General features: G+C 45.8%; 1 protein-coding gene across 1 annotated transcript in view; it reads right to left on the reverse strand.

Annotated features, from left to right (window-relative positions):
- Positions 1-25,073, reverse strand: part of ABCC2 (ATP binding cassette subfamily C member 2) — a 40,528-nt gene extending 15,455 nt beyond the window's left edge. Inside the window, exons 1-15 of the mRNA XM_056849330.1 lie at positions 25,015-25,073; positions 11,051-11,224; positions 10,390-10,530; positions 9,774-9,908; positions 9,279-9,401; positions 8,871-8,926; positions 7,993-8,224; positions 7,526-7,689; positions 6,378-6,555; positions 5,805-6,059; positions 4,418-4,483; positions 3,614-3,751; positions 1,101-1,247; positions 838-922; positions 622-688 (exon numbers count right to left, since the gene is read on the reverse strand). Coding sequence (XP_056705308.1) covers positions 622-688; positions 838-922; positions 1,101-1,247; positions 3,614-3,751; positions 4,418-4,483; positions 5,805-6,059; positions 6,378-6,555; positions 7,526-7,689; positions 7,993-8,224; positions 8,871-8,926; positions 9,279-9,401; positions 9,774-9,908; positions 10,390-10,530; positions 11,051-11,224; positions 25,015-25,056 — 2,003 coding nt within the window. The 5' untranslated portion in view covers positions 25,057-25,073. The remainder of the gene's footprint in view (positions 1-621; positions 689-837; positions 923-1,100; positions 1,248-3,613; positions 3,752-4,417; positions 4,484-5,804; positions 6,060-6,377; positions 6,556-7,525; positions 7,690-7,992; positions 8,225-8,870; positions 8,927-9,278; positions 9,402-9,773; positions 9,909-10,389; positions 10,531-11,050; positions 11,225-25,014) is intronic.
- Positions 25,074-26,617: the final 1,544 nt, after the last annotated feature.

The following is a 26,617-nucleotide window of genomic DNA, read 5'->3' on the forward strand; positions in this document are numbered from 1 at the left end:
TAAATGGAAGCAAGTTGCCAGACCCTGGGCCCAGAGGAAAGCCACCCCTGATCAGAGGAGCCATGAGACAATGCTCTCTTGGACTGAGAGTTAGGGTGGTTTGGAGTAGTGGACACTGATCTGGAGAACCGGGTTTGATTCCCCACTCCTCCACATGAAGCCAGCTGGGTGACCTTGGGCTAGTCAACAGCTCTCTTCGAACTCTCTCTCAGCCCCACCTACCTCACAGGGTGTCTGTTGTGGGGAGGGTTTGATTCTTCCTTAAGTGGTAGAGAAAGTCGGCATATAAAAACCAACTCTTCTTCTTCTATATGAACATATGAAACTGCTTTCTAACAAGTCAGACCATTGGTCTGCCTAATGCAGTCCTGCCATCTTCGGCTGGCAGTGGCTCTTCAGGGTCCAAGGTAGGGAGACGTCTTCCCCTGAACCTTCGGCCTGAGATCCTTTCACTGGAAATGCTGAGGACTGAACCTGAGACCTTCTCCATGCTAAGCTCCCTCACAAATAGAAAAGGAGTCCACCCTGCCCTGTATCTCTCCTTCCCAAAATCAAAGGATCACAAGTCTCCCATCCATTCCCCCTTCTCCAGTGCAAATGATCCCACGTGTGGTAACTCACTCTCTAATGGTGGCATCAGAGTTCCGTTCCCAGGCAAAGGAAGAGTCAGAAAAATACACAGCGCAGCCTGGGGGTAAAAATGCCAGAAAAGAATCATCACCAAGGGCAGAGGACACAAACATCATCCATCATCTTGCACACTTCCACCAGCCTCCTGCATTCACTCCAGAATTCTGCAGGCCCTGGCCCCTGACCCTAACCCTAACCTTCAGTTACCAGTGTCCGGGTCATGCCATATGGCAGAAGTGTCCAGGTCATCACTTCCCAGGTACCGTTCAAGCCGCTCTGTAGATACGTTGACCTGTTAAGTCGAGAGGTAACATCAGGTATGGGGTTGCTTGGACACATCAAGGCTTGTTGAGGGACAACACTGCCCTACACACTGCATAGGATTTTGATATGCACCACAACCCAGAACCCAACCCTGCGAGACCATCATCTCTCCCTCGGTACCAGTTATCTGTGGTACGTCTGCTCACCTGCACCAGGGAGGACAGCACCAGAGGCAGCATGGTGAGAGGGAAGCGCAGTATGTTAAAAAGAGAGATAGAGGTGAAGGCCTTCTGTGCATCTAAGACATGGTTTTCATCCACCATTACGTACACAGCAAATGTTGTCACAGAGACCTGGGGACACACCAAGAGACACACTGGTGAGCTGTGAATTCTACACTGAAAGGAGTAGAAGGAACTAAAGGAGTGCACAGAGCCAGGCAGTTATAGCACCCTAAGGCTTGAGGTTGTAGGGAAGGATAAAACTCCCATCTAGGGAGGAACAAAAGAAAGGGAGAAAGGTTTTGTATCTGCCAAGATTTACTTTCTGTGCCAAACCCACACTGGGCCCCCACCGACTACATCGACCATCTTGCCTCAAAGGAAGCAAGTAATTGCTATTTGCACTTGATAACTCTTGTATATTTAACAGTATTTTGGGCTGGATCCAATCAGCTTTTCAGCTGGTGAAAAAGAAAGGGAGCTATCCTGTTTGACCACCCAAAAAGGCTTTGCTGAGAACCAATGGGCCTACATGTACAAAAGCCGTAAGGGATGGGGTCTATAAGTATGGAGAGGAATTGGATGAATGAACAAGTTGGATGTGCCCATTCATTTAAATTGTTCTTTTCTCGCCAGATATTAAACTTTCAAAAGACTATGATCCAGTTTAAATTAATTACCAAAAGAGGGCATACTATACAATTCCCTTTGACCCATCCACTTAAAAATCGCATTGCTGGATCTGACCAAATGACCATTTAGTCCAAATCTAGTCTGTTGCCCCTTGGAAACCCTCACAAGCAGGACACTATGGCCTTTTATGCATGGCTGTTTCCCTCGCGGTCATCCCTCTGACGACTTTGGGTCTTTGTTTTGATTATGCACGCCATTTCCAACCATCAGAGGTCGCCTCACTCTCCCCCTGCATCTCCCCACGTTTTCAAATTCAAGATAAAACAGGTACCTGAAAACGTGGGCAAAACACAGGGAAATGCAGGGGGGGGAGATTGAGGCAACCTCTGACGGTCAGAAACGGATTGCATAATCAAACCAAAGACCCGGGGCGGTAGCCAGTGTCTGTGCCGCACCCAGCCTGGAGCAACTGCTGTCTTCTTCCATTGCTGCTGCTGAGCATAGGGCAGCTGCCAGTGTCAGCCACCTCTGCAGCCAGCCTAGAGGAGCAGTCGCCAATGTCCTCCACTGCCACGGCTGGACACTGAGCAGCTCCATTCCAAATGTATTTTGGGGAATTTAAACCCCACCCCATATATTTTATTATTAATTTCAGGTTTTTCTGCAAACATGGGGAGTCTCCCAAGTTTGAAGAAAAATCTGTTTGGAGTAAGTGTGCCCCCTACCCGCCGATTTAGGTATCCGCAGATAGGGGGCACACTTGGGAATTGGATATATAGATTGGATGTTCATGTCTGATTGCATTTTTAAAAATACATTATAATCCACCTTGAGTCTCAGTGAGAAAGTTAGGCTACTTCCATGACTAGCAGCTTATACCTGCTTTTGCATCAGATGCAGGATCCCATGAGTTTAAAGATCTAAATGGATTTCTCTTGGATGTCACCAACACTGGCTTCTTGTGGACAAGATAAGCAGCAGCTAACACAGCCCAACCCTTGAGCTCTTCAGATTGGGTATCTATTGATACTGAGAATGCATAGAGTTCTGCTGCCCCCAAGATAACAAAACATTCCAAGCATAAGCTTGCACTAGTTCTAATGATCAGTAAGGCTACCTGTAACCCTGGATGCCAGAGTGGACATCACAGTTAGAGAGAAAGGAAACACAAACCAGATACTCTCCCCCAAGCCTGTCAAACACAGAGACATAAAAATGAGAGTTGCCATCTGCAGATATCAGGAAGATGATCTTATTTAGTGTGAAGGAGCCAGCGTGGTGTGAGACCCAGCCTGGTGTAGTGGCTAAGGCGTTGGACTAGGACCTAGGAAACCCAGCTTCAAATCTTCACTTGCGCCATGGAAGCTTGCTTGGTGACCTTGGGCCAGTCACACACTCTCAGCCCTGACCCTGGCTAGTATTTGGATGGGAGACCTCCAAAGAATACCAGGGGTATGAGGCAGAGGCAGGCAATGGCGAACCACCTCCAAAGGTCTCTTGCCTTGAAAACTCTACAGGGTTGCCATAAGTCCGATGTGACTTGATGGCAAAAAAGCAAAAGGTGAAGGAATCGAAACATTTTATCAAAGAATGCAATGAAGTATACCATAAAAACAGAATGCAATGCAAGGAACCATAACCTTTATACAATGCTTTGCCCAGGCCCTGATTTAGCAAGCCCTTGGAAACACATTAGTTTAAAACTGGCCAGAATGTAATCTAGCCTTCTTCTCATTCTCAGGTCAGAATTCTAGCACAGTAATTCCAGAATGCATATTTGTATCCTGCCATTCTTGCCCAGGCTCCTTGCTCAGGAACCTAACCCTACTCCCAACACCTCGGTCCCATTCTTAGAATTGTCTTACTAGGACAGGAGCACAGGTGAAGAGGAAGATGGAAATCGACTGCAGGTAGGAAAAGTTCAGCAGCCCCTTCAACTCCTGTGCCCGGATCCATCCGATTCGCTTCTCAAATGATGGCTCCCAGGCAAACAGCTTCAGGATCTGCAGTCAAATATGGAGTTCAGTCCTGTGGCGTGGTCTTCTCATCCTCTCAAAGCAAGAGAAGGGGCCCCACCCTGCCCTGCCATATGTCTGCCTTGGGCAGCATCCAGCCCCTTTCCTATCCCATAAGAACATAAGAAAGGCCCTGCTGGATCAGACCAAGGTCCATCAAGTCCAGCAGTCTGTTCACACAGTGGCCAACCAGGTGCCTCTAGGAAGCCCCCAAACAAGACAACTGCAGCAGCATTATCCTGCCTGTGTTCCAAAGCACCCAATATATTAGGCATGCTCCTCTGATCCTGGAGAGAATAGGTATGCATCATGACTAGTATCCATTTTAACTACTAGCCATGAATAGTCCTCTCCTCCATTAACATGTCCACTCCCCCTTAAAGCCTTCCAAGTTGGCAGCCATCACCCCATCCTGGGGCAGGGAGTTCCACAATTTAACTATCCCATATATTGGTAAGCAGACACGGCAAAGTAGGTAGGTTGGTCTTTATCCATCTGCTTCAAGGGAACATCTAGCAGAGACCAGAAATGATACTCTCAACTTCCACATCCCTTGTCAGTCTAAGTCATGCAAGACCTGACAGATGGCAAAGTAAGTGCCGTGATGAGCATAGCTCACTGCTGTGACGGAGCAATCTGGACCCTGCCACTCACCTTGATGCCATTGAGAACTTCATTCATTATTTTCATACGCTCATCTTTGTTCGTCATGTTCTTCATCTGTACAAAGATGCCAAGAGTAACAGAGTTTCAGGAATCATACCAGACTCACAGAAAACATTGCCTGTTAGGAAACCATCACTAACAAACCTAGTTCCACTTAGCCTCTAGCAATTGTAGGTATGGAAAAGATGTAGTCCTGTTCTTATCTAGTGATGAAGGAATGGTACTCTGCCCTTTGGGACTTGCCTTGTGGGTATCCTTGTGGGTTCACTCTTTCCCCTGCTCCATATTTTTTGAAACCTTTGGGATAGGCTGTCCAGAGATTGGGGTTAATAGGTTATTGGTATGGTGACACTCTGTTTCTCCTTTTCAGTGAAGCCAGGCAGGGCTACAGAAACTCAAAGGAGGTGCCCAGAGACTGGGAGGGACTGGGTGAGGGTGAATAAACAAACACTCCAGGCAAGATGGAAATATTAATGGTGGAGCCCAGTTGATTTGGGTCTTGGCAGTTCTCCTTTGGGAATCAGGTATGTAGCTTGGTTGTAGTGCAGGACCTGGTATTGCTTCTGGATTCCCAGTTGTCAACTGAAGTCGCTTACCAGCATAGACTAATGACAACAACCCCTATTCCTAGAAAATGACCACTTGGTCACTGTAATAGACGCTTTGATTACCTCTGAACGACTCTAACGTGAGGCTGGATTTCAAGGCTGCCTAGAATGCATCACCCCTTTTCATTACAGGAGCTAGCTCAATGTTGCAATGGCTTTCAGTTTGTTTCTGGACACAACTCAAAGTGTTGGCTTTATCCTGAAAAGGCCAGAATGGCTTTGGTAATATTTTCTAAGGGTTATGTCTCTATCCTTAAAAGGGACCATAAGTTAGTGGTAGTTCCATGGATAAGGGATCAAGTTCTGTCTCTAGCCTTTCTAGTTGTTTTTTTAAGGACCTCAGATAGAAGAGCTGCTGCTAATTCGTTTGACAATATTGGCCGAGATGGACCAATAATCTGACTCCCTAGCAGGCAGCTTCATATCTACAGCATCCTGAGGATCCAGTGCCACACAAAATCATAGGGAAATCAGTTTCTGACCCATAAGAGTTCCTTTCCTCCATTCATCTATAGAAAGGACAGACTCTGGATTGTAGAGTTGAGTCCTCTAGGGAGCACAGTAATTAACAGCCAGAAGCAGGCTTAGCTATCCATCCCCAGACTGCACAAGCATCACAAAGCACTGTGGGGTGGGAGTGCACGTGGGGTTCAAAGGACCTAAGCAGTAGAAGAGATGTAAGAAAATGGACAGGGATTCCAGGGGCTCAAACAAGGATGAGGACAGGAAAGGGGGTAGGTTCCCCTGAAGAAAAAGCCTGTGCTGACCTGTATGGCCCGGGCCTTGGTGACCATCACCGCATTGATGGGGAGAAGAAGCAACATGACTCCAATGCCAGCAAGCATCGACGGGCCCAGCTCTCCCCACAGGAATGCAATGGACAGTGCAATCTGCAGTGGAGATGACCACAGCTGGTGCATGAAGTTTGTAAAGTCCATGAAGCGCTGGGCATCTGCGGACATCAGGTTCACTGTCTCACCAATAGTGGACTCCTTGCGCGTGGTATTGGAGACCGTGAGGGCCTGAGGGCAGATAAAGTAAAAACAGAGCTATATAGTGCAGTTGCCATGAGGACCCAAAAATACAAAGCGCTGAAGGGAGACAACAAGAGTTTGAAACAGGCAATGCTGTGATCGTGTGTAATACAGGACCATGTCAAAAGGGGGAAGCCCAAAGCAGACAGGCTCCACAAGAAGCAGGTACACACTTCTCTTCCCACTCCCTAGTTCTACCATCGCCACGAGGAGCCCCATTTATCCCACTGACATCCATTGATGCTGCTGACTGGGTAGCAGCAGGAAGAAGGAAAGAACCTATGCCAGGTGAAGAAGCCTGCTAACCTTCTTATAGATGGCAGTCATAAGTGAGGTGCGAACACTCATGCCCAGCCTGAAACAGAGCTGGAAATACTGCTGCAGACAGATAGACTGCACCAGTGCAGTCAAAAACAGCAGCAATGCATAGAGGTAGCCATGCCAAATGTAGGCCTCTGGATCCGACACAAAGGTGATCATCAGCCTGTAAGAGAAGGTGACAGTGAACATCAGCCTCAGTGCAACCCATTAGACCTAACCCTGCATGTCAGCTTCCCTTCCCTCCATACACAATTCAGATTCTCTCTCAACACCTGCCCAGTTGGGCTCTCGAAGGTACTGCTCTGGTAAGACTACAGACCAGCCCTTCACTACTCCACAGTGTAGGGGCCAGACCGAGTTCTTCCATGGAATAAGTTTTACTACCTACTTCCTACAATGAACATCTACTATGGTAATGTAACCAACAATTACACCTAGGCTTGGAGAAACTATTTAAATCCCAGCCATAGGCAAGTCACTGCCTCCAGCTTGTTCTTTATCTATAAAACTATCTTAAAGTAGAATTCAACAGTATTTGCTTTGGGTGTTTGCATAAGGACCCCATATAGTTTAGGGCAAGGTTCCCCCAATGTGGGGCTCATGGGCTCAATGGCTCCCAACGGTACTTCCCCTGGCCCCTGCCAAACTTTTCAGAAAGTGGGCAGGGCCTTTGTAAGGCAAGGCTTATTATTGGCTGCCCTGATTCAAATGTTTTCCCATGAAATAGCAGCCACTGGAGGATCATCCTTTCCTTCTTTTTACTTCCCTTTCATCTTCTTTTTTCAGGTAGGCATGTACGCCATCACTGAGTCACAGCCCCTCCCCAGTTCAATATCTATATCAGCAGCCCTCTGAAAGTGCCCCTGGATGCTCCAGACAAGCAAAGCTAACTCTACTATTGGGTAGGAGATCTCAAAAACTGTAAATTTTTCAGGGTGACAATAAACATGTGGATAAGAATGGCCATTACTATGTACACTGAATTGTGAGAAGTGGTGAACACTCATCAAAGGTTCTCCTGAACTCCAGGGCCAATGCATTCCCCCCGCCCCACACACACATCCACATCTCTCAATTCTCCCTTAGTCAGGGTCCAGGGACAAACTAGAAAGAAAACCTTGAACTAGACTCACTTCAGCAGCTGTGGGCTCACGAACGTTAGCAAGTCATGCATCACCTTCAAAGCCACTGATTTCAGAAGGTTCCCAGCAAAGGTTTGCATCACAGCAACAAGCAGCCAGTGCTTTGTGTAGTCTCTTTTGGCCCCCTTTTCCTTCTGTTTTTGGTCTTTTTCTTCCTGAATTAGGAGCAGGGTACAGAACTGTGAGAAACCTGTCGTTCAGGCCAGAATCTGCCCCTAATGGCCAGCTTCTATAAGCCTTGGAATCGAGCAGGCCCAATTTTCAGGTTGGATGACCCACAGAGAGCCAGCTGTCCTACTGAGCCCCATGCATCTTTGCTCAGAGTGTGGGTAAATTGAGGAACTGCAAGGAAGGGATCCCATGTGTAAGATTTCCACCATTTCCTCCCCCACCCCCATCAGAGTCTTTGGAAGTGAAATGGGGGGGGGGGGGAGCTTTCAGCAGTCAGCATGACTTACCAGAACCAGTACATCCTGACTCTGGGCCTTGCTTAGGCCATTCCTGTGGTCTGTAATCGGTGACCAATGTCTCCGCTTGCGTTGCCGGATCTCCAGTTTCCGCCGGGCCTTTTTGATGCCAGCTTGCATGTTCTTCCCAAATGTCCCCAAAACAACACTTGTCTTGTCTGTGCCTTTCAAGTCCCAGAGGTCATCCATCTCCAGTGGCTTCCGATAGCCTTTTAGCAACATTCTAGAAGATACAGTAAGTCCTCTCAGCCCCTCAAACCTAGACAAACATTCTAGCTGTTTGCCTTGAAGAAGTCTATGCACAGCAAAGGAATGAGCACAGAACAAGAGCCAGGAGGGCTACTGAGACACAGCAGGAACAAAGGATCAAAACAAGAGCTTGGCAAGAAGATCCATTCAACCGCCATACACGTACAGCTAAACCACAATATAAAAAGGTAAAGGTAGTCCCCTGTGCAAGCACCAGGTCATTCCTGACCCAAGGGGTGATGTCACATCCTGATGTTTACTAGGCAGACTATGTTTACGGGGTGGTTTGCCATTGCCTTACGCAGTCATCTACACTGGGTACTCATTTTACTGACCTCAGAAGGATGTAAGGATGAGTCAACTTTGAGCGCCGGCTACCTGAAACTGACTTCCATAGGGGTCAAACTCAGGTCGTGAGCACAGCTTGGACTGCACTACTGCAGCTTACCACTCTGCACCACGGGGCTCTTTGCAAACCACAATATGGTTTTCTTTATCACTCAGTCCTTGGATCTCTTCCCCCCACACTGAATCAGTTTCCCATATCTTCAGTTCCAGTCCAGAGAATGCTGTTCTCCCACACTGTGAAACACGTACTGTTTCCATCCGGATCTGCTTACCTGTTGTACCAGTGGAAGGTGATGAAGCTCAGGAAGGAGGCTGTGATCTCTGGGTTCTGGAAAACAAGAAAGGCAGAACTCCAAGGTGAAAATTTTGGGGGACAACAGTGGTGAGGAGTGATGCATTTGACCTTTACCGTTCAAAACTAAATCTTGATGATATGGAAGGCATTGCTGGGAGACCACTCCCACCTCACCATGAATCCAGAGAGCTAGGTATGGCCAGTGCAACAGAAAGCTTTCCTAGGAAAGTTCATAGGTATGGGGTTTCCACATCCTATCCAGCTCCTTCTGAGAGCCTTCCCAAACTGGAGAGACATTGGAACATTGTGAAGAAGAACGGTGACTATTCCCATCTCAAAGGTGCCTTTCCCCATGAGCGTGGAAGGCGAGACCAAAGACACTCACCTTCTTTGCAGCTTCCTTCATTTCAGGGGCAACGTCAGTAACAGCAGAGATGATTATCAAGAGGAGCTGGATCCCGTAGGAGAGAAGGAAGAGGCAGAAACGTGGTATGTCAGAGATGGAGCCCTGCAGGAAAGGAAAAATCCCCGGGAGTTACCAGTGGAAGAATCAAAGGGTGAGCTGGGCCAGCAATGGGTGCAGAAGCCCACATCTGTACAGGCAGCAGGGTCAAGCCAAGCACTGGGACACTCCAGCCTATGGCTTCTTTTTGGCACAGACATTCCTCCCCAGTCTTCCCTGCCTGCCCTAAGAGTGTTTTGAACAAGAGAGAGGTGAACCATGGTTTCCGGGTTTGCTTAAGTGATTATGGCAAGAAGAATCTCTACATTCAGGCAGGCAGGAACTGCTGCCAGAGGACCCTTTCCTGAGGCCTCCTCATCCTTGGCAAAGGGATCCCATTCTGTGCAGCCTAGACTCTCCTACGCCTCCTCTACTGACCTGAACTGCTTGCCGGATCAGAGTCTGCAGCTGAAACATGCCACAGATCAGAGAAAGGACGAGGAAGAGGAAGACAGTCCATGAGTCCCTGCATGTGGCAAAGCGACGGCTATCCTGAATCAGCAAAACAAGTATCTGCAGAAAGACAGAAATGCAGAGGCCTGGGTTGGATTAAAGGTTAGGAAAGAGGAGATGTTCCACAAACTCATTGCACCAAGACAGCTGGGACTTAAAGTTCTCAGCTCACTGAATATGCTCATCTTAAAAGAGCTCAGAACCACAGCTTAATTGCCTGACACAGCAATGCTCAGTCTAGAGAAAACCTGGGCCAGAAGCTCTTCAGGGCAGACTGATCAGAATATCTCCAAATGTTAATGTTGAAATAAAGAATCACCTTAGCTGATACCACCCAATCCAGAGCAAAAGTCACACTGTGCTCAAAAATCCAGCTCCACCTTCTGGCTTAGGTCACCCACTCAGCTCCCACGCCCAGTGAGATCAGAGCTGAAGCTGAAAACTGAGAGCTGGAGTCTCTGGAGAGGGGACAGGGAACGCATAACCTTTTAAACTCCCTCTCAGGGAAAAATTTGAATGTCAAGCAGCCAGAGGTTCTTACCCAAGTGATGCCATAGAGTATAGGATTTGTGTACTGAACAGCAGGATTTTGACTGGCAGGGGTTGATTGTTGCCCTAAGTTTTGGACGAGGGTGAAGATCAGCTCAGATAGTGCCAACAGTAAGAGTAGCATAGCCAGTGCCTGAAGAAAGTAAAAAACAAAAAGTTTGTTAGCAGTAGGTTTAGAACAGGGCTTCTTAAACTTTTTCCACTTGTGACCCCTTTTTGCCCAATAAATTTTGATGCGACCCCAGGTATATAGATATACAAACTAAACATTTACTGATAATAAATCAAATTCTTTGCGACCCCCCCCCATTCAGTTAGGCAACCCCATTTGGGGTCGCAACCCACAGTTTAAGAAGCTTTGGTTTAGAAGATCAAGGCTGCAAGAAGCCTCCAATCACCTTCAGGGCCTGCAGGACAAGATCCCAGTCATCCATGAAGTAACGCTGACTGCACTAGTGGCTTCTCCTACAGCACCATTATGTGCACTACCTTCCATCAATACACTCTGGATGAAAGACACCTCCAAGCCCATTATGCCTCCCACCTTTACTCCTCTTCCCACCCCACCATCACCAATTCAATGTAGACTCATGTTGTGTCTTTGGAACTGAGCGCCCTCTGTCAACCCCGTTACAAACCTTCTCCTCTCCCACCTGCTTAGTGAAGTAAACTTGAGTGACTGATGATTTCTTTGCCTTGGATCTGCACATAGGGAGAAGCTGCCATGGGCCAAAAAGCCAGACAAAGCCCAGAGGGACCCAGACGAGGACAGTCTGCTCAAAGCAGAGCGGCAGGTCAGCATCATTGCGATCCAGGAGAGAGGAGTTCTGGAGGTATCAAAGACAAGCGACTGAGGCTCCTAGCATAAGCCCAGCTCCACTGCAGTCCTTCGCCTGGCCAAATACTGGCCACTGTGCCATATATAGCTATAGCACCCACCACTATCCCTTATCCTCCGCACTTTGCACCTATCTATACATTACATTTTAATCCCAACCTTTCACCAAGGATCTCAGGGTGGTGTGCATGTACTGGGGTTCTGCTCTGATAACAACCATGCTCTTATCCACAGCAATCACCACAGTTCTAGTTCCACAGCATTTGTCATGGGTCTGCCACAATGTACCATAAGCATCTTCCATGAACTAACCCTGTCTGCTCAACACATTCCACACAACCCCAGTACAGCTGACATTTGTTCTGTTATAGGGTTTGCTTTTTGTGCTGTATTATCCATGGGCTCATGTCGACCTTTAACCACAGCATACGACCATTCACTAACCTAGCTAGATATTCATGGTAGGATACTGCAGTACTGATGCTTTCAGATGAGGGTAACTAATAATTGTTTTGACAAAAATATAATAGTTGTGCTGCTTTCATGGTGGCATAGTGTCTATGGTGGCAATTATCTATTACAGATGCTCTCAAACTTTAATAATTCAAGAGCCCCTATTTTAATTTCAAGCCCTCTGGCCCCTATTTTAATTTCAAGCCCTCCTGTCCTCCCTCACTGGCACCTGCCATGCAGCAGCAGCCCACTCTGCTTCTGAACTGAGGAGGAATTGGGGGTGAATGGCTACCAGTTCCTTCCTGTTCCTTCTTGCCTGTCTGCTGCCTGTTAACACAGGAAGCGGGGCAGTCATTCTCAGCAGTCTCTCAGCCCTTTTCAAAGCAGGCATGGCAAACCACATGTGCCCCATGGAGGCTTCTGCCCTCTAAGCCAAACCTGATACACTTTCATGCAAGGTCAGAGGATATGTCACTGTCCCTGACCTTTCTGTCTGTTACCAAGGTGGGCGGCACCCAAAAAGGCAAGCCCCCCCCCCTTCCTACCTGTTCCAGTGAGTTGGTAAGATGGACTCACAAAGCCGGTGGTATACCCTTAGGCACCTCAGTTTGAAAAATGGCATCTATTAAGGGTCATGGATCAGGTCATGGCTACACGGTAGAACACATGATTTCCATGCAGAAGGTCCCAGGTTCAATTCTGGCATTGCCAGTTAAAGTGTCTGTGGTAGCCGGTGTTGGGAAACCCCTTTCTTTGCCTGAAAGAGAGCTACTAATAATATTGAGCCAGGAGGACCAACAGCCTGACTTGATGTAAGACAGCTTCAATCAGGGGAAAAGGCTGTCACCCATGTCTTCACAGGTGATGGTTTTGTAAACCAGCTTGATAGATACTGGGTTCAAACCTCATGAGCTGTCAAATAAAATGGAATTTGGTTTAACTGTATGTAAATGGTAGGTGTATATTACATGGGAAGTCTGGAGGCACTGGAACAATTCACTCATCAGAAAGCATGGTTCCTGTAAGGAGACCTTCTTGTCTAGTAGAATCCAATAAGGTGAATCCTACTCCTTCTTATCTCTCCACTGAGCCAAGTTTATTTCTTAAAATATTTATACTACATCTCTCTTTTTGACCCAAGTTTGAAGCGTTCCTTCAGTCTAAGGAGTCTTCTTCCAACTGAGATGTGAAAACCCGGGTGGGGAAACCGTGGGGAAACTTGGGGGAAGGGTCTCCCCCATTTTTCCTGAGGACATTTTATTTTCATTTTTTTTCAGTGGAAAAACTGAGGCTTGGATCCCTCTGAACAGTCACACGGTGTCCCTCAAAATGCGGCTCCCAGGGGAAAAGGGAACCTTCAGGGTCAGCTTGAGGCAGCTGGAGGTCTGCAGTGGGAGATGGAAACTGGCAAAAAAAAAATCCACCCACCAACCCCAGTCAGCAGAAATCCTCTACACAATCTGACCCTGACCCTGACAATTTGGGAGAGCTGGGGGGGCGGAAACCCCTATGAAACATTTTCTCTTTTAGAATGATTGAAAAGCTTTTAAAGACAAGATGTTACTCAAAATATGTAAGCATTAAAACTTTTACATACCTATCTACAGCATTAAAAAAAAATTAACTGCACAGTTGGTGCTAGCCAGTTGCTGGAAAACAAAAGATGTTCCAAACAAAAGAGATTGGCTAGAAAAGGTATGGGATGAGGTAAAGTAGGCTAACAGCACATCCCTGACCTTCAAGGTGAAAGCCCTTAGGAGGCCAGGAAGGGGCCACGCTGGCGCCCAGGCTACTTATGCCGGTGTTAGTGGCCCCAGCGCCGGCGTGGAGGCCCAGACGCCAGTCTCTGGACAACATGGTAGCTCTGCCCTGGAACGCCAGCAGGGCCTTCCACCGGCATTCCACTGGGGTAAAGGCCTGCGCCGGTGTTCCAGGGGGTGTTCCAGCATCCCAGGAGGTGTTCTGGAGGATGGAGCTGCCGTTAGGCACCCTCCTGTCCCCTTTCAGCCCCGGACACCGGAGCCAAGAATGGCGTTGCTGTGCCTGCTTTTTTGCAGGCGCAGCCTCGCTATTCTCTTTGGGGCTTTTTGCCCCATTTTACTTGAAAAAAGGCAGTTAAAGGCTTCTTTTGTGCTTACGGCGTGCAGGGAACTTCTTAGGAGGCACCGCGGCAGCGCCTGCTCCCCACCGTCCCCGCATGCCGAAAGCTCAGGAATGGGCTGTAAACTAACGGGGGTGGGCGGGAGACGGATGACACACACAGGGAATCACAGGATGGTAAATTTACAGGATTCTAATATTATGCTACATTGAAATGGAAATTTATAATTAAGATTTAGTGTAGGTTTAGAGATTACTTGCAATAATTACCATGCGTAGGCTTGGTTGGTGATTTAACTTTGAAATGTATTTATGGATATATATTGTATCTACCTATTGTTATATTATAAAGCAAGAAAAATATAGTGTTAGATAATGAAAATACTTGTGTATATTATATACATACACATTATATTTTCAAAAACATGATCATTGTTTAAATGTGACTAATTTTGTCCCCTATTCAATATGCTATAATATGTATGATGACAATACACTACTGAAGAGTTCAGTTCTTTTTAAGTTATAAAGGTTCTTGATATTCATATTTGTTGCTACTGCGTCCTATTGTGACTATCTTTCTGCCCAAATAATACACTTCTTTGTTTTCTATTTCCAGATTTTACTTTTTTCCTACTTCTCAGATGGCAAAAAACTAAGATACATTTGCTAAGAGTGCAGCAGCTTTCAGCTTAAACGCTCTCTCAAGTATTTGATATATTTTAAACTCAGAATTTATGCATTTTATGCTATTCAAGCAATAAATTAAGTTCAGGCTCAATACAAAAGAAAGTGTTTCAATTTTCCCAAAAATTTCCAAGAGGCTTCAACATTTCTAGAAACTGCAATTCCACCCATAACTTGAGATTAATTAACACAAACAGGCTTTTAGAGTTTGCTTTGACTGCTTGAAATCTCTTAGTAGAAAGGTTAGCATTTCAGGAATACAAAGTCTCACTTTATTGGACAAGGGCCTAATGACACAAATAGACGGCATGAACATCATGACAAAGCATGACAAAGTAGAAAAAGCAAAGTTAGGCTTTCCTCGACAAGAGAACCACTATTGGTAGATGAGACAGTTCTAGAAGAAAGCTGCGGCAGCACAATCAGCTCCACCCACAGGAGTGAAACCTCATGAGATATAGTTGATCAAACACATTTCTATATGTCCAGGACTCCTACATCAATGACCAAAGAGCAGATCTGAGCTGCTCACTTGAGTCAGCACCCAGGGCATGAAAGAAACTCGAGGGGTGGCTGCATTATTCTCTTGAAGCAATTAAAAAAAAAAAAACTGGCAGGGTGTCAAGGCATGGAATTTTGAATTTCAAGAGCTTCTTAAGTGACTTCAATTAAATTAGGGAGACTCCTTATATCTGCTAGCTAAACTACGTGTTCTGATATACTAATTGGTCCTTCTTGCCTCCCCGAGGATGTAGAACTTGAGGAAAATATATTTGAATGCTGCCATAAAAGGTCTTTGGTAAACTACCAAAAGGAAGATTAGGCTAAAAGCTTTTCCCAGACATGTTCACACTCTATGGACAGAAATTAGCCCTGTTCACAAGTTACAGTGAATGCACATACCATCTATGTACAGTATACACTTGAGTTTCCATTATATGTATACTGAACATGATCGAAACCACACACATTTATTCAGGTACTGGTCCCTAGGGTCATTTGTTAAGTGAACACACGGCTGTTTCTTACCAACAGACGTATGTACGTACATGCAGGATGTACACATTTTCACTGTAATGTGTGAACAGGGCTAGTATTTTACATGGAGGGATCAATAAAAAACATTATTTCCCCCTTCCCCCGCTACATGCTGAAGTGATACTGTCCAGTAAGGGCTGTACTTTGTGGTATTTCTAATCATGCAAGTCATCCTAACCCCATTATCTCCTCCTAACCCCATTACCATTAATAGTGGTAACAAGGCAGATAGTGGGGTTAGGAGATGGAGAATGAAATTAGGGAAGCATGTAAAGGTAATGAAGTAGTAATAATGGGAGACTTCAACTTCCCTCATATTGATTGGATAAATGTATGCTCCAGTCAAGCCAAAGAGATAAACATTTTAGACATCCTAAATGACTCTGCCCTCGAACAGTTGGTCATAGACCCAACCAGAGGGGAGGCAATCCTGGATTTAATACTCTGTGGTGCTGCCAGTGACTTAGTGCGGGATGTGGATGTAGTTGAGCCAGTTGGCAATAGTGATCACAATGGCATCAAATTTAATTTATATGTAAGTGGGAAAGTGACTGGGAAATCTCACACAATTACCTTTGACTTTAAAAGAGGGAACTTCTCTAAAATGAGAAAACTGGTAAAGAAGAAATGGAAAGGAACAGTTAGGAGGGTTAAATCTCTTGAAAAGGCTTGGGGGTTACTCAAGTCCACGTTACTAGAGGCTCACCTAGCTTGTATACCGCAGGTCAGGAAAGGTAGTAATAAGTCCAAGAGATCACCACCACGGCTAACGGGTAAGGTGAAGGAAGCAATTCGAGAGAAAAAGTCTTCCTTCAGAGACTGGAAGTTTGCCCAAACGAGGCGAACAGAAGCAAACACAAACTTGCACAAAGGAAATGCAAGCAGATAATTAGAGATGCAAAAAAAGATTTTGAGGGGCATATTGCTAAACACATCAAAACAAACAATAAGAAATTCTTTCAGTATATTAGGAGTAGGAAACCAGCTAGGGAAGCGGTTGGACCATTGGATGACAATGGAACTCTAAGGGAGGATAAAGCGATTGCTGGAAAAAAACAGTGTTGCCCTTACCTGTAACTGTTGTTCGTTGAGTGGTCTTCTGTGCAGGCATACATGGGACTGCGCATGCGCAGGGCCAGCCACGGATATTATAAAAGCTTATGGAAGAGTTTGCTCCCTAGGAGCGCCCCCCCCTCTCTCGCCAACGACCGATCTTAACTGTCGTTCCCTGCTCAACTGTCATTGAGGAGAGGGGGGGGGCACTCTTCCCTCAGTTCTCCAATCGCCGCCGCGGGAAGTACTCTCTGTTGCGGTGTCATCCCACAGCGGGGAAGGAGGGAGGGATGTGTGCCTGCACAGAAGACCACTCAACGAACAACAGTTACAGGTAAGTGCAACACTGTTTTTCGTTTTCGTGGCTTCTGTGCAGTCCCACATGGGAGAATAACAAGCTCACTTACTGTGGTGGTGGGTGTGTGATGATCAACGGAATAATGTATTCAACACTGCTTTCCCCACAGCTGCGTCGGCTCTGGAATCCATGTCCACTGCGTAGTGCTGAATGAAGGTCATCGGCGTGGACCACGTTGCAGCTTTACAGATCTCCACGATGTCTCCTGAATATGCAAAGGCTGCTGATGCCGCTTGGGCTCTTGTGGAGTGTGCGTGTAGGTGTATTGGACAATCTACCCTTGCTGTCTGGTATGCCAGTTTTATGGTTGAGACCACCCACCGTGATAGTGTTTGTGTAGATACCACCTTACCCTTGTTTGGTCCCCTAAAACAAATAAAAAGGTTATTGTCTTTTCTGAATGGTTTGGTTTTTTCTAAGTAAAAAAGTAGTGCCCTACGTACATCGAGTGAATGTAGTTGTCTTTCCGATGGTGATTCTGGATTTGGGAAAAATACAGGTAAGGTTATATCCTGTGATAGATGGAATTTTGATACCACTTTAGGCAGGTAAGTTAGACTAGGCCGTAGGACTACTCTATTAGGAAAATTTTTTGTGAACGGTGGTTCTATTCTTAGGGCTCTAAGGTCGCTAACCCTCCTGGCCGACGTGATTGCTATCAAAAAGGCTGTTTTGTAGGATATTACTGAGATGTCACTCGAAGCCATGGGTTCAAACGGTTTGGTTGTGATGTGTGATAGCACCAAGGACAAACTCCATTGGTGAATAGGTGCCTGTACCTGTGGAAATAAGTTTTCCAATCCTTTTAAAAATTTCTTGCATAATTTATTGGAAAATAAAGATATTCCACTCACACCTTCATGGCATGCTGAAATTGCCGCTAAGTGACATTTGATTGACGAATTCGAGAGACCTGAGTCCTTTAATGATAACAGATATTCAAATACTGTCTGCAAAGTGCAACTTTGCGGTTCAATTTCTTGTTCTCTAGCCCATTTAGAGAATCTCGACCATTTGAGAGCGTATGCCCTTCTGGTAGACGGCTTACGTGCTGAGATTAGTACATTAGCTACTCTATCCGACCAGCCACCTAATGTTTTATTCTCCATGCCACTAGGCGTAGTGAGGATGGATCGTGGTGGAGTACCCCTCCTCTGGTTAGGAAGTGGGAGGATTCTGGTAGGGTGATGTAATTGTGTTCTGTTACCTTCCAAAGAATAGGGAACCATGGTCTTTTGGGCCAAAAAGGTGTTATTAGTATCAAATCTGATTTGTCTTGCAGGGCTTTCCCTAATACCTTGTGTATTAAGGGGATGGGAGGGAAGGCATATAGTAGTTTCCCTGACCACGGTATTTGGAAGGCATCCCCTAGGGATCCCTCCTCTGTCGCTGCCCTTGAGCAGAATAGTTGGCATCTTGTGTTTTCGCTTGACGCGAAAAGGTCCACTTCTGGCCAACCCCATTGCTGGAAAATAGGTTGTAAAAACTGCATTGGGATGGACCACTCGTGGTTTTCGGTTGTGTCTCTGCTCAATGCATCTGCTGTGACATTGGATTGGCCTGCTATATGAATTGCTGATATGGATACGTTGTGTTTGATTGCCCATTCCCATATGATAGTGGCCTCTCTGCAGAGAGCTAACGAATTTGTGCCTTTCTGTTTGTTTATGTAATACTTTGAGGTTGTGTTGTCTGTGGCGATGAGAATATCCTTGTTTGTAAGGTATTCTGAAAAAGAAAAAAGGCCGTATCTAATCGCCCGCATCTCTAATATGTTAATATGCATCTTAGCTTCCTTTATGGTCCACCTTCCTTTAGCTATAAGGGAATCAGTGTGGGCTCCCCAACCTTTTAAAGAGGCGTCTGTAAAAATTTGAATCTCATGTGAGCTGACACCAAATTTCATACCTTTTAGGAGGTTATGCTCTTCTAACCACCAACTTAGTGACATTATAATTACTCTAGGAATAGATAATTTCTTACTTTGAGGATCTACATTCATTTTAAATGTTCTCAAAAACCAATTTTGGAGCGGTCTCATACGGAGTCTCGCATATGGGACCACTGCTGTGGTCGATGACATCATGCCTAAAAGTTTCTGAATTGCCACTGCTTTTTGAAACCTTTGCCGTGTAAAATATGTTATCAATTTTTGTATTGATCTGACTCTTGGTAAGGGTAGGAATGCAATCTGTAGTTCTGCATGTAATACTGCTCCTATGAATTCTGTAATTCTGGTTGGATTGAGGAGTGATTTCTGGAGATTGATAATCAATCCCAGTTCCGCAAGGGTGGTCGTTGTGATCTTAATTGTCCTGGACAGTTCATCCTGGGAGGTAGCTACCATTAACCAGTCATCCAGATACGGAAATATACAACACCCTTGCAGTGTTAGGTGACCTATCACTTCCGCCATCACCTTAGTGAACACCCTAGGAGCTGGAGATAATCCAAAAGGTAATACTGTATATTCGTAATTGATTCCCCCGCATGAGAATCTTAAGTATTTTCTACAGTCTGCATGGATGGCAATGTGGAAATATGCGTCTTTTAAGTCTAAGACTGCAAACCACATCTGTCGTGATAGCAAGGGTAATATTTGTTGTAGGGATAACATTCTGAATTTGCGTATTAGTACCAATTTATTAAGTGCTCTGAGATCTAAGATGGGTCTCTTTCCTCCTCCCTTTTTTTCTATCAGGAAATATCGGGAGTAGAATCCCCTTTGACTTTCGTTGGGTGTGAGGGCTCGAATTGCTCCCTTGTGTAACAGGGAGTTGATCTCTTCTAATAACTCCGGTTGTGGTGTCCCAGTAATAGGAGGTTGATATATATTTATAGGAAAGGAAGAAAATTCAATAAAATATCCTTGTTGTATTATACTTAACACCCATGAGTCTTGCGAAATTTGTAGCCATTTACTGTAGAACTTAGAGAGACGGTTACCAAACATTGGAACTGAAGAATCATTAACAATTGCTATATTATCTTGTAGTCATGCTGAACCTTTCTTACTAGTTTGGTCTTGTGGGGTGTAGTTCCCCTTCCTACCTTTTCCTCTGGGGTTATATCTTTTTCCCTGGTGAGGATTGGATTGGTAGTATTGTTGGGGTTGTTGCTGTTTCTGATAGCCCCAAAATTGGTTTCTATTAAATCTATTAGTATAGTATGGTTGTCTATTATAAGGTCTAGGTCTATATGATGAGCCCGATTGTTGAGTAACTCCCAATGATTTTGCAGTAGCCTTCTGTTTTCGAAGGTTATGCAGTACTTCATCGGTATCTTCCCAGAATAGGGCCTTTGTGTCAAATGGCATATCTTCAACCCTGGCTCTAACATCAGGTGTTAGCGATGATGCCCGTAACCAAACATGCCTTCTGAGTACTACACTCGAGGCCATGGCTCTGCCTGAGCAGTCTGCCATGTGTCTGGCTGCAGCAATCTGCGTCTTGCCCAACTTTTTCCCTTCTATTTGTATGGATCTTAATGGGGATCTTTTTTCCTCAGGTAAGTCATCTATTATTTCCGTTACTCTATCCCATAATGACATTTGGTAGCGGCCTGACAGTGCACCAAAGTTAGCTATTCTAATGCCCAGGGCAGCTGAGGAATAAAACTTTCGCCCTAAGCTGTCCAGTTTGCGTCCTTCCTTATCTAAAGGAGTGGAGTGTGCTCCATATCTATATCTTGCTGCTAATACATCAGTAATTATTGAATTTGGTGGGGGATGTTTATATAGAAACTGTCCCTCCTCCTTATCTACTCCGTATAAATTTTCTATTTTCTTAATGGAAGCTATCACTGATGCCGGTTTTACCCAAGTGGCCATAGCTGTTTGTTTTATCCCTTGAACCATTGGCAATCTTGTTGCACCTGGTTCAGATTTAGATAACACCCCCATAATGGGGTCTGATGATTTGGGGTCTGCTTGTATGGTCATTAGCCCCAGCGATTTGGTCATACGGTGTAGAAGTTCTGAGAACGATTTTATGTCCTCCATATGAGATAATGGGTCAGGACTCCCCCCCGTGTCTCTTGGGGAGGGAGCATACATGTCCTCCGAACCCCTTTCTGATACTTGGTCAGCTTCGTCTGAGAAGTCTCCCTCTTCGAAGACTTGCCTGTGTCTTGAGTTGGAATCATATGCGTCTCCGATGTCAGCTGCTGTCGACGTCGACGGCGTAGGGACCTCGCGTCCCAATTCAGGCATGGGTATTGAATCCCTGCGTCTTTGTTTAGGTGGGCCTCTTGCCTTCGGAGTCGATCCTTCTGCTGTCGCTCCAGACTGTCGGCCAATCAAATCGACGTCTTGACGTCGGTGAGCGTCGCTCACTGCATGACGTCGGCCTCCGTCGCCTCTAGCATGGCGTCGGAATTCGTCGTCGTCATGGTGACTGCAGTCGTCGGCGTACGGATAGCTGCCGTATGGGCCTGGTGCGTACCAAGGCAGTGGATAGAAGCCCCACGGGTTCCAGCCTTGGAATTGGAAGCGAGGATCCCATCCTCGAATACCTGTTGCAGGTATTTGGTTCGAGTCGGGTGTTAAATTATCGGGTGCTTCCCAGTCCTCCTCAGCCGAAGAGGAATCGCTGATCTCCACCCCCGAGGGCGTTGGTGTAGGAGGGAGCCTTAATGCAGTAGCTGCCGCAGTCTGCAGGCTCTTACATGGGGTACGCCCCCTTTGTATAGGTAGGCTAGTATGGGGGGACTTGGATATGTCCCTCGGAGACTTAGAGGCTCTCCTGGATGGCTCCCGATGCCTCGGTGAGCGCGTTAACGGGGAGGGAGGTCTTTCAATGTCCCTCAGTCCTTCTCCAAGAGCTGTGGTTTTGGCCGGTTCCACTGGCGCTGAACTGGTAGAGCCCTCTCCTACTGCATCTGCGCCCTTTGATAAGTGTTTTGTTTTTTCTTTATGCTTCTTTGCCGGTGGTTCAGATGAAGCCCTCTTGGGGTTTTCAGCAGCTCTTTTATTCAATGGGTTATTAGGGGGCTTTCCATCAGGTTGGAAGGCTTTCTCATATAATGCTGCTTTTAATTTTCTTGCGCGATCTCAGCGACATTTGTCTGTCAGTAATGCACAAGATCTGCATGACGCTACTATGTGGCCTTCTCCTAAGCATATGAGGCATTCTTGGTGTTCGTCATTCGATGCCATCTTTGTGCCACACGTGTTACATTTCTTAAAAAGCGCCATTTCTTTAAAACTCTTCTATCAATTTTATTCCCTCAGTTGTTTGGTTTACCTCAGATACTTAGGGAATAACTGTTAATGCTGTTCTCTCCGCGGCGGCAGAAAGAGAACTGAGGGAAGAGTGCCCCCCCCCTCTCCTCAATGACAGTTGAGCAGGGAACGACAGTTAAGATCGGTCGTTGGCGAGAGAGGGGGGGGGCGCTCCTAGGGAGCAAACTCTTCCATAAGCTTTTATAATCTCCGTCCATGTGGGACTGCACAGAAGCCACGAAAACGAACTAAATGAATTCTTCTCATCTCTCTTCACCGTTGAAGATACAGGGCAGATTCCTTCTCCTGAACAGAGATTTTGGAGAGGGGATAATGAGGAACTGAAGCAAATAGTGGTAACAAGGCAGGAAGTCCTAGAACGTCTAGACAAACTGCAAACTAACAAGTCACAGGGACCAGACGGTATTCATCCTAGAGTTCTTCAAGAACTCAGATGGGAAATTGCTAAACTTCTAACAAAGATATGTAATATGTCCCTTCAATCAGCCTCTGTACCAGAGGACTGGAGAATGGCCAATGTAACACCCATTTATAAAAAAGGTTCCGGGGGGACCCAGGAAATTACAGGCCAGTTAGCTTAACGTCTGTTCCAGGTAAATTGGTGGAAAGCATTATTAAAGATAGAATTGTCAAGCATATAGAAGGGCAAGGTCTGCTGCGCAAAACCCAACATGGCTTCTGTAAGGGTAGGTCCTGTCTCACTAACCTATTAGAGTTTTTTGAAAGAGTCAATAAGCATGTGGACAGGAATGAGCCTGTGGATATTTTGTACTTGGATTTCCAAAAAGCTTTTGACATAAGTCCCCCACCAAAGACTGCTAAGCAAACTTCATAGTCATGGGATAAGAGGACAAGTCCTCTTATTGATTGAGAACTGGCTGAAAAATAGGAAGCAGAGAGTAGGAATCAATGGTCAGTTCTCCCAATGGCGGGATGTGAGCAGTGGGGTGCCTCAGGGATCTGTGTTAGGACTGGTGCTTTTCAACCAGTTCATCAATGACCTGGAGTTGGGGTTAAACAGTGAAGTAGCCAAGTTTGCAGATGACACCAAATTATTTAGGGTGGTTAAAACAAAATCGGACTGTGAAGAGCTCCAGAAGGTTCTCTACATACTGGAAGAATGGGCATTAAAATGGCAAATGAGATTCAACTTAAGTGTAAAGTGATGCATATTGGGGCAAAAAATCCCAACTTCACATATACACTGATGGGATCTGTGCTGGCAGCAACAGACCAAGAAAGAGATCTTGGGGTCGTAGTGGATAGCTCAATGAAGATGTCAACCCAGTGTGCAGCTGCTGTAAAAAAGGCAAATTCCATGCTGGCCATAATTACACGAGGAATACAGAATAAAACTGCTGATATCATACTGCCCTTGTACAAATCTATGGTGAGACCACACTTGGAATACTGTGTACAGTTCTGGTCACCACACCTAAAAAAGGATATTACAGAGCTTCAGAAGGTGCAGAAAAGAGCAACCAAAATGATTAGGGGACTAGAGCAACTGTCCTATGGAGAGTGGTTAAGACGCTTAGGGCTGTTTAGCTTGGAAAGAAGGCAGCTAAGGGGAGACATGACAGAGGTCTATAAAATTATGCATGGTTTGGAGAGAGTGGACAGGGAGATGTTTTTCTCCCTCTCCCATATTACTAGAACGCGGGGTCATCTGCTGAAGATGGAGGGTGAGAGATTCAAAACAGATAAAAGGAAGTATTTTTTCACACAACACATAGTTAAATTGTGGCGCTCCCTGCCCCAGGATGTGGTGATGGCTGCCAGCTTGGAGGGCTTTAAGAGGGGAGTGGACATATTCATGGAGGAGAGGGGTATTCATGGCTATTAGTTAGAATGGATACTAGTCATGCTGCATATCTATTATCTCTAGTATCAGAGGAGCATGCCTATTATTTTGGGTGCGGTGGAACACAGGCAGGATGGTGCTGCTGCAGTCGTCTTGTTTGTGGCTTCCTAGAGGCACCTGGTTGGCCACTGTGTGAACAGACTGCTGGACTTGATGGGCCTTGGTCTGATCCAGCAGGGCCTTTTTTATGTTCTTATGTTCTCCATGTGGTTAATAAATCTTATGAACATAAGAAGAGCCCTGCTGGATCAGACCACAGGTCCATCTAGCCCTGCATTCTGTTTCCCGTAGTGGCCAGCCAGTTGCCCTGGAGGGTCAATGAACAGGGCCCAGAGTCAAGACCCTCCCCTGACGTTGCCTCCTAGTAGTGGGTTTCGGAGGTTTGCTTTGCTACCATTTCTAGCAGCCACAGATAGACTAATCCTCCAAGAATTTGTCCAACCCTTTTTAAAAGCCATCTATGCTTATGGCCAAGACTACATCCACAGGCAGTGAATTCCACAATAAAATTACTCATTGACTAAAGAAGTAATTCCTTTTGTCTGTCCTGTATCTTCCCTCCTCTATTTAGATAATGAATCGATTTAGCAGAGGCTGCCTACACAATAGTTGTCACGTTTTATCTTGGACCCCCAACCCTTCCTTGAAGACACTACTCGATGGTAAGAAACACTAATGAAAACAGGGAGAAAGAGCAGGGAAGAGGTCTTGCCACTTATCAAGGCAGGGGGCAAAACTCCCTGCCGAAGTTCACCACACAGCGATGGCAGGTTTCTTTACCTTACCAACTATTATGGGCCACAGGCTTGGCTTTGCCGTGTGTGTAGACTACACAGTAACATCCCCTGCTATCCCAGCTCCCAAACAGCCCTAGCCCAGGCTTTCAGCCACCCTCTCACAGTTCAGGGCATGTGCTGGGCTCAGACTTGTAGAGGTTCACTGTGTCAACTCCTGCCAGAAGCTGAGTGAGAAGCCACCACTTACCCAGAAAACAGAGCCACAGAACTGATCCAGGGCAGCTGCCATGGTGAGGCACGGTCTCCTCTTGCTCTTGCCCAGCTATTGAATCAGCCACAGGAAGCCGAAAAGGGTAAAAGTCCCACACGCCCAACACCGGGGGGTCCAGAAACAGCCTCTTGATGACAGGTCATTAATCATTAACTCCTGGTGCACATTCAGCCCCTTGGAATTAATTAGTGAACCCTGATTGCCTGGATGATGCAGCTAGGGAAGCCGGGGGGGGGGGGGAGTTCCCAGAGTTTCCAGGAGAAGGAACATAATATAGATTCCAACAAAGACCAGCATTTTGCCCTAAGAGAGAGGCAGTGGGATGATGCTGCCGCTAATCTGACATGTAAATAAGCCCCTTTTGTTATCAGTGCTGTAACACTTTTGTAAACTTTATGTATCTTCAAGATGGGAGAATTTTTTTAATGATGCCATTTTAAATAAAACTGACTTAAAGAATCCCCTTCTGTGATGCAACTGTTGTCTGGAAAGACAGACCCTCCTTTCCTGCTCCAGACCATTTACCAAACCTTTCTCCTGTGCATCCTAAGATTGGCCCATCTTGGCTCTTGTTCTCCTACCTCCTTTTTTCTCTGTGCAAAGGCTTCTGAAGCTACACAGCTGCTGCAGCATTCCCATCTATTCCAGCAACAAATATGTATCCATAGCACAGCTTCTTTAATTTTGCAGAATCCAGTCTCAGAGACTGAAGCTACATAGGAGATCTCTATATTTCAACTGGGGAGGGCTGAATTACAAAAAAGCTCTATTTAAGGTTTAAAAGGGGGGGACGCTAGGGACAACTTTCCAAGATTAAATACCAAACATGCTGTGAACCCCTCCTATCTGTCAGCAGTAATATGGCCCCCCCAGTCACTAAAATAGGCTGAACAGAGTCCAGAGATTCTGCTGTCTCATTCCTTACACAATCAATCAGAACCTGTTGTGATTTGATCAAAACAAGAGGGTCCAATGTTCATAAAACAGGCAGTTTCCAACCCTTGCTGTTAATTATTGACTAATCAATACACAATGCTATATTAGCTGCTCCCCCCGCACTATGAGACAGTAGCAAAAATCTTCCCTTGGAGGCTAGAGAGAAGGAAAAGAATGAAGGGCACATTAACACAATGAAGGGCAGATTAACCTTCCAGTTCAATTTTGCAGTGAGATCCAGTTGCACTGCCTTTAGTGCTGGGTTCTCTCATGAACAGTGATCATTCATAAGCTTGAACTGAATTTTGAGTTGAACTCTGAAATGACCCAACGGAACCACGCCCCGGTCTCTTAAACATATGCCTCCAATTTTCCTGAATTCCCTTGACCTGAATCAGACTAAAAATACCAGTGTTTGTCCTGAACTTGTTTGACTTTCCTTTCTTCTTCAAAATATTGATTATTCTGGTAGAACACACCTAAGGAATTATCCTGTGCTACCTACAGTTCTTGCAAAGTAGGGTCATATGCCATGAAAGGCGAACCAAAAAAATGTTGCTCTGGTAATACACATAATCACACTTCTATGAAACCCTCCCTGCTGCTTTCTGAGTTACAAAAACTATTACCAGAGACTTTCTGA

The sequence above is a fragment of the Euleptes europaea genome, chromosome 5 (assembly GCF_029931775.1).
Source record: "Euleptes europaea isolate rEulEur1 chromosome 5, rEulEur1.hap1, whole genome shotgun sequence".
NCBI lineage: Eukaryota > Metazoa > Chordata > Lepidosauria > Squamata > Sphaerodactylidae > Euleptes > Euleptes europaea.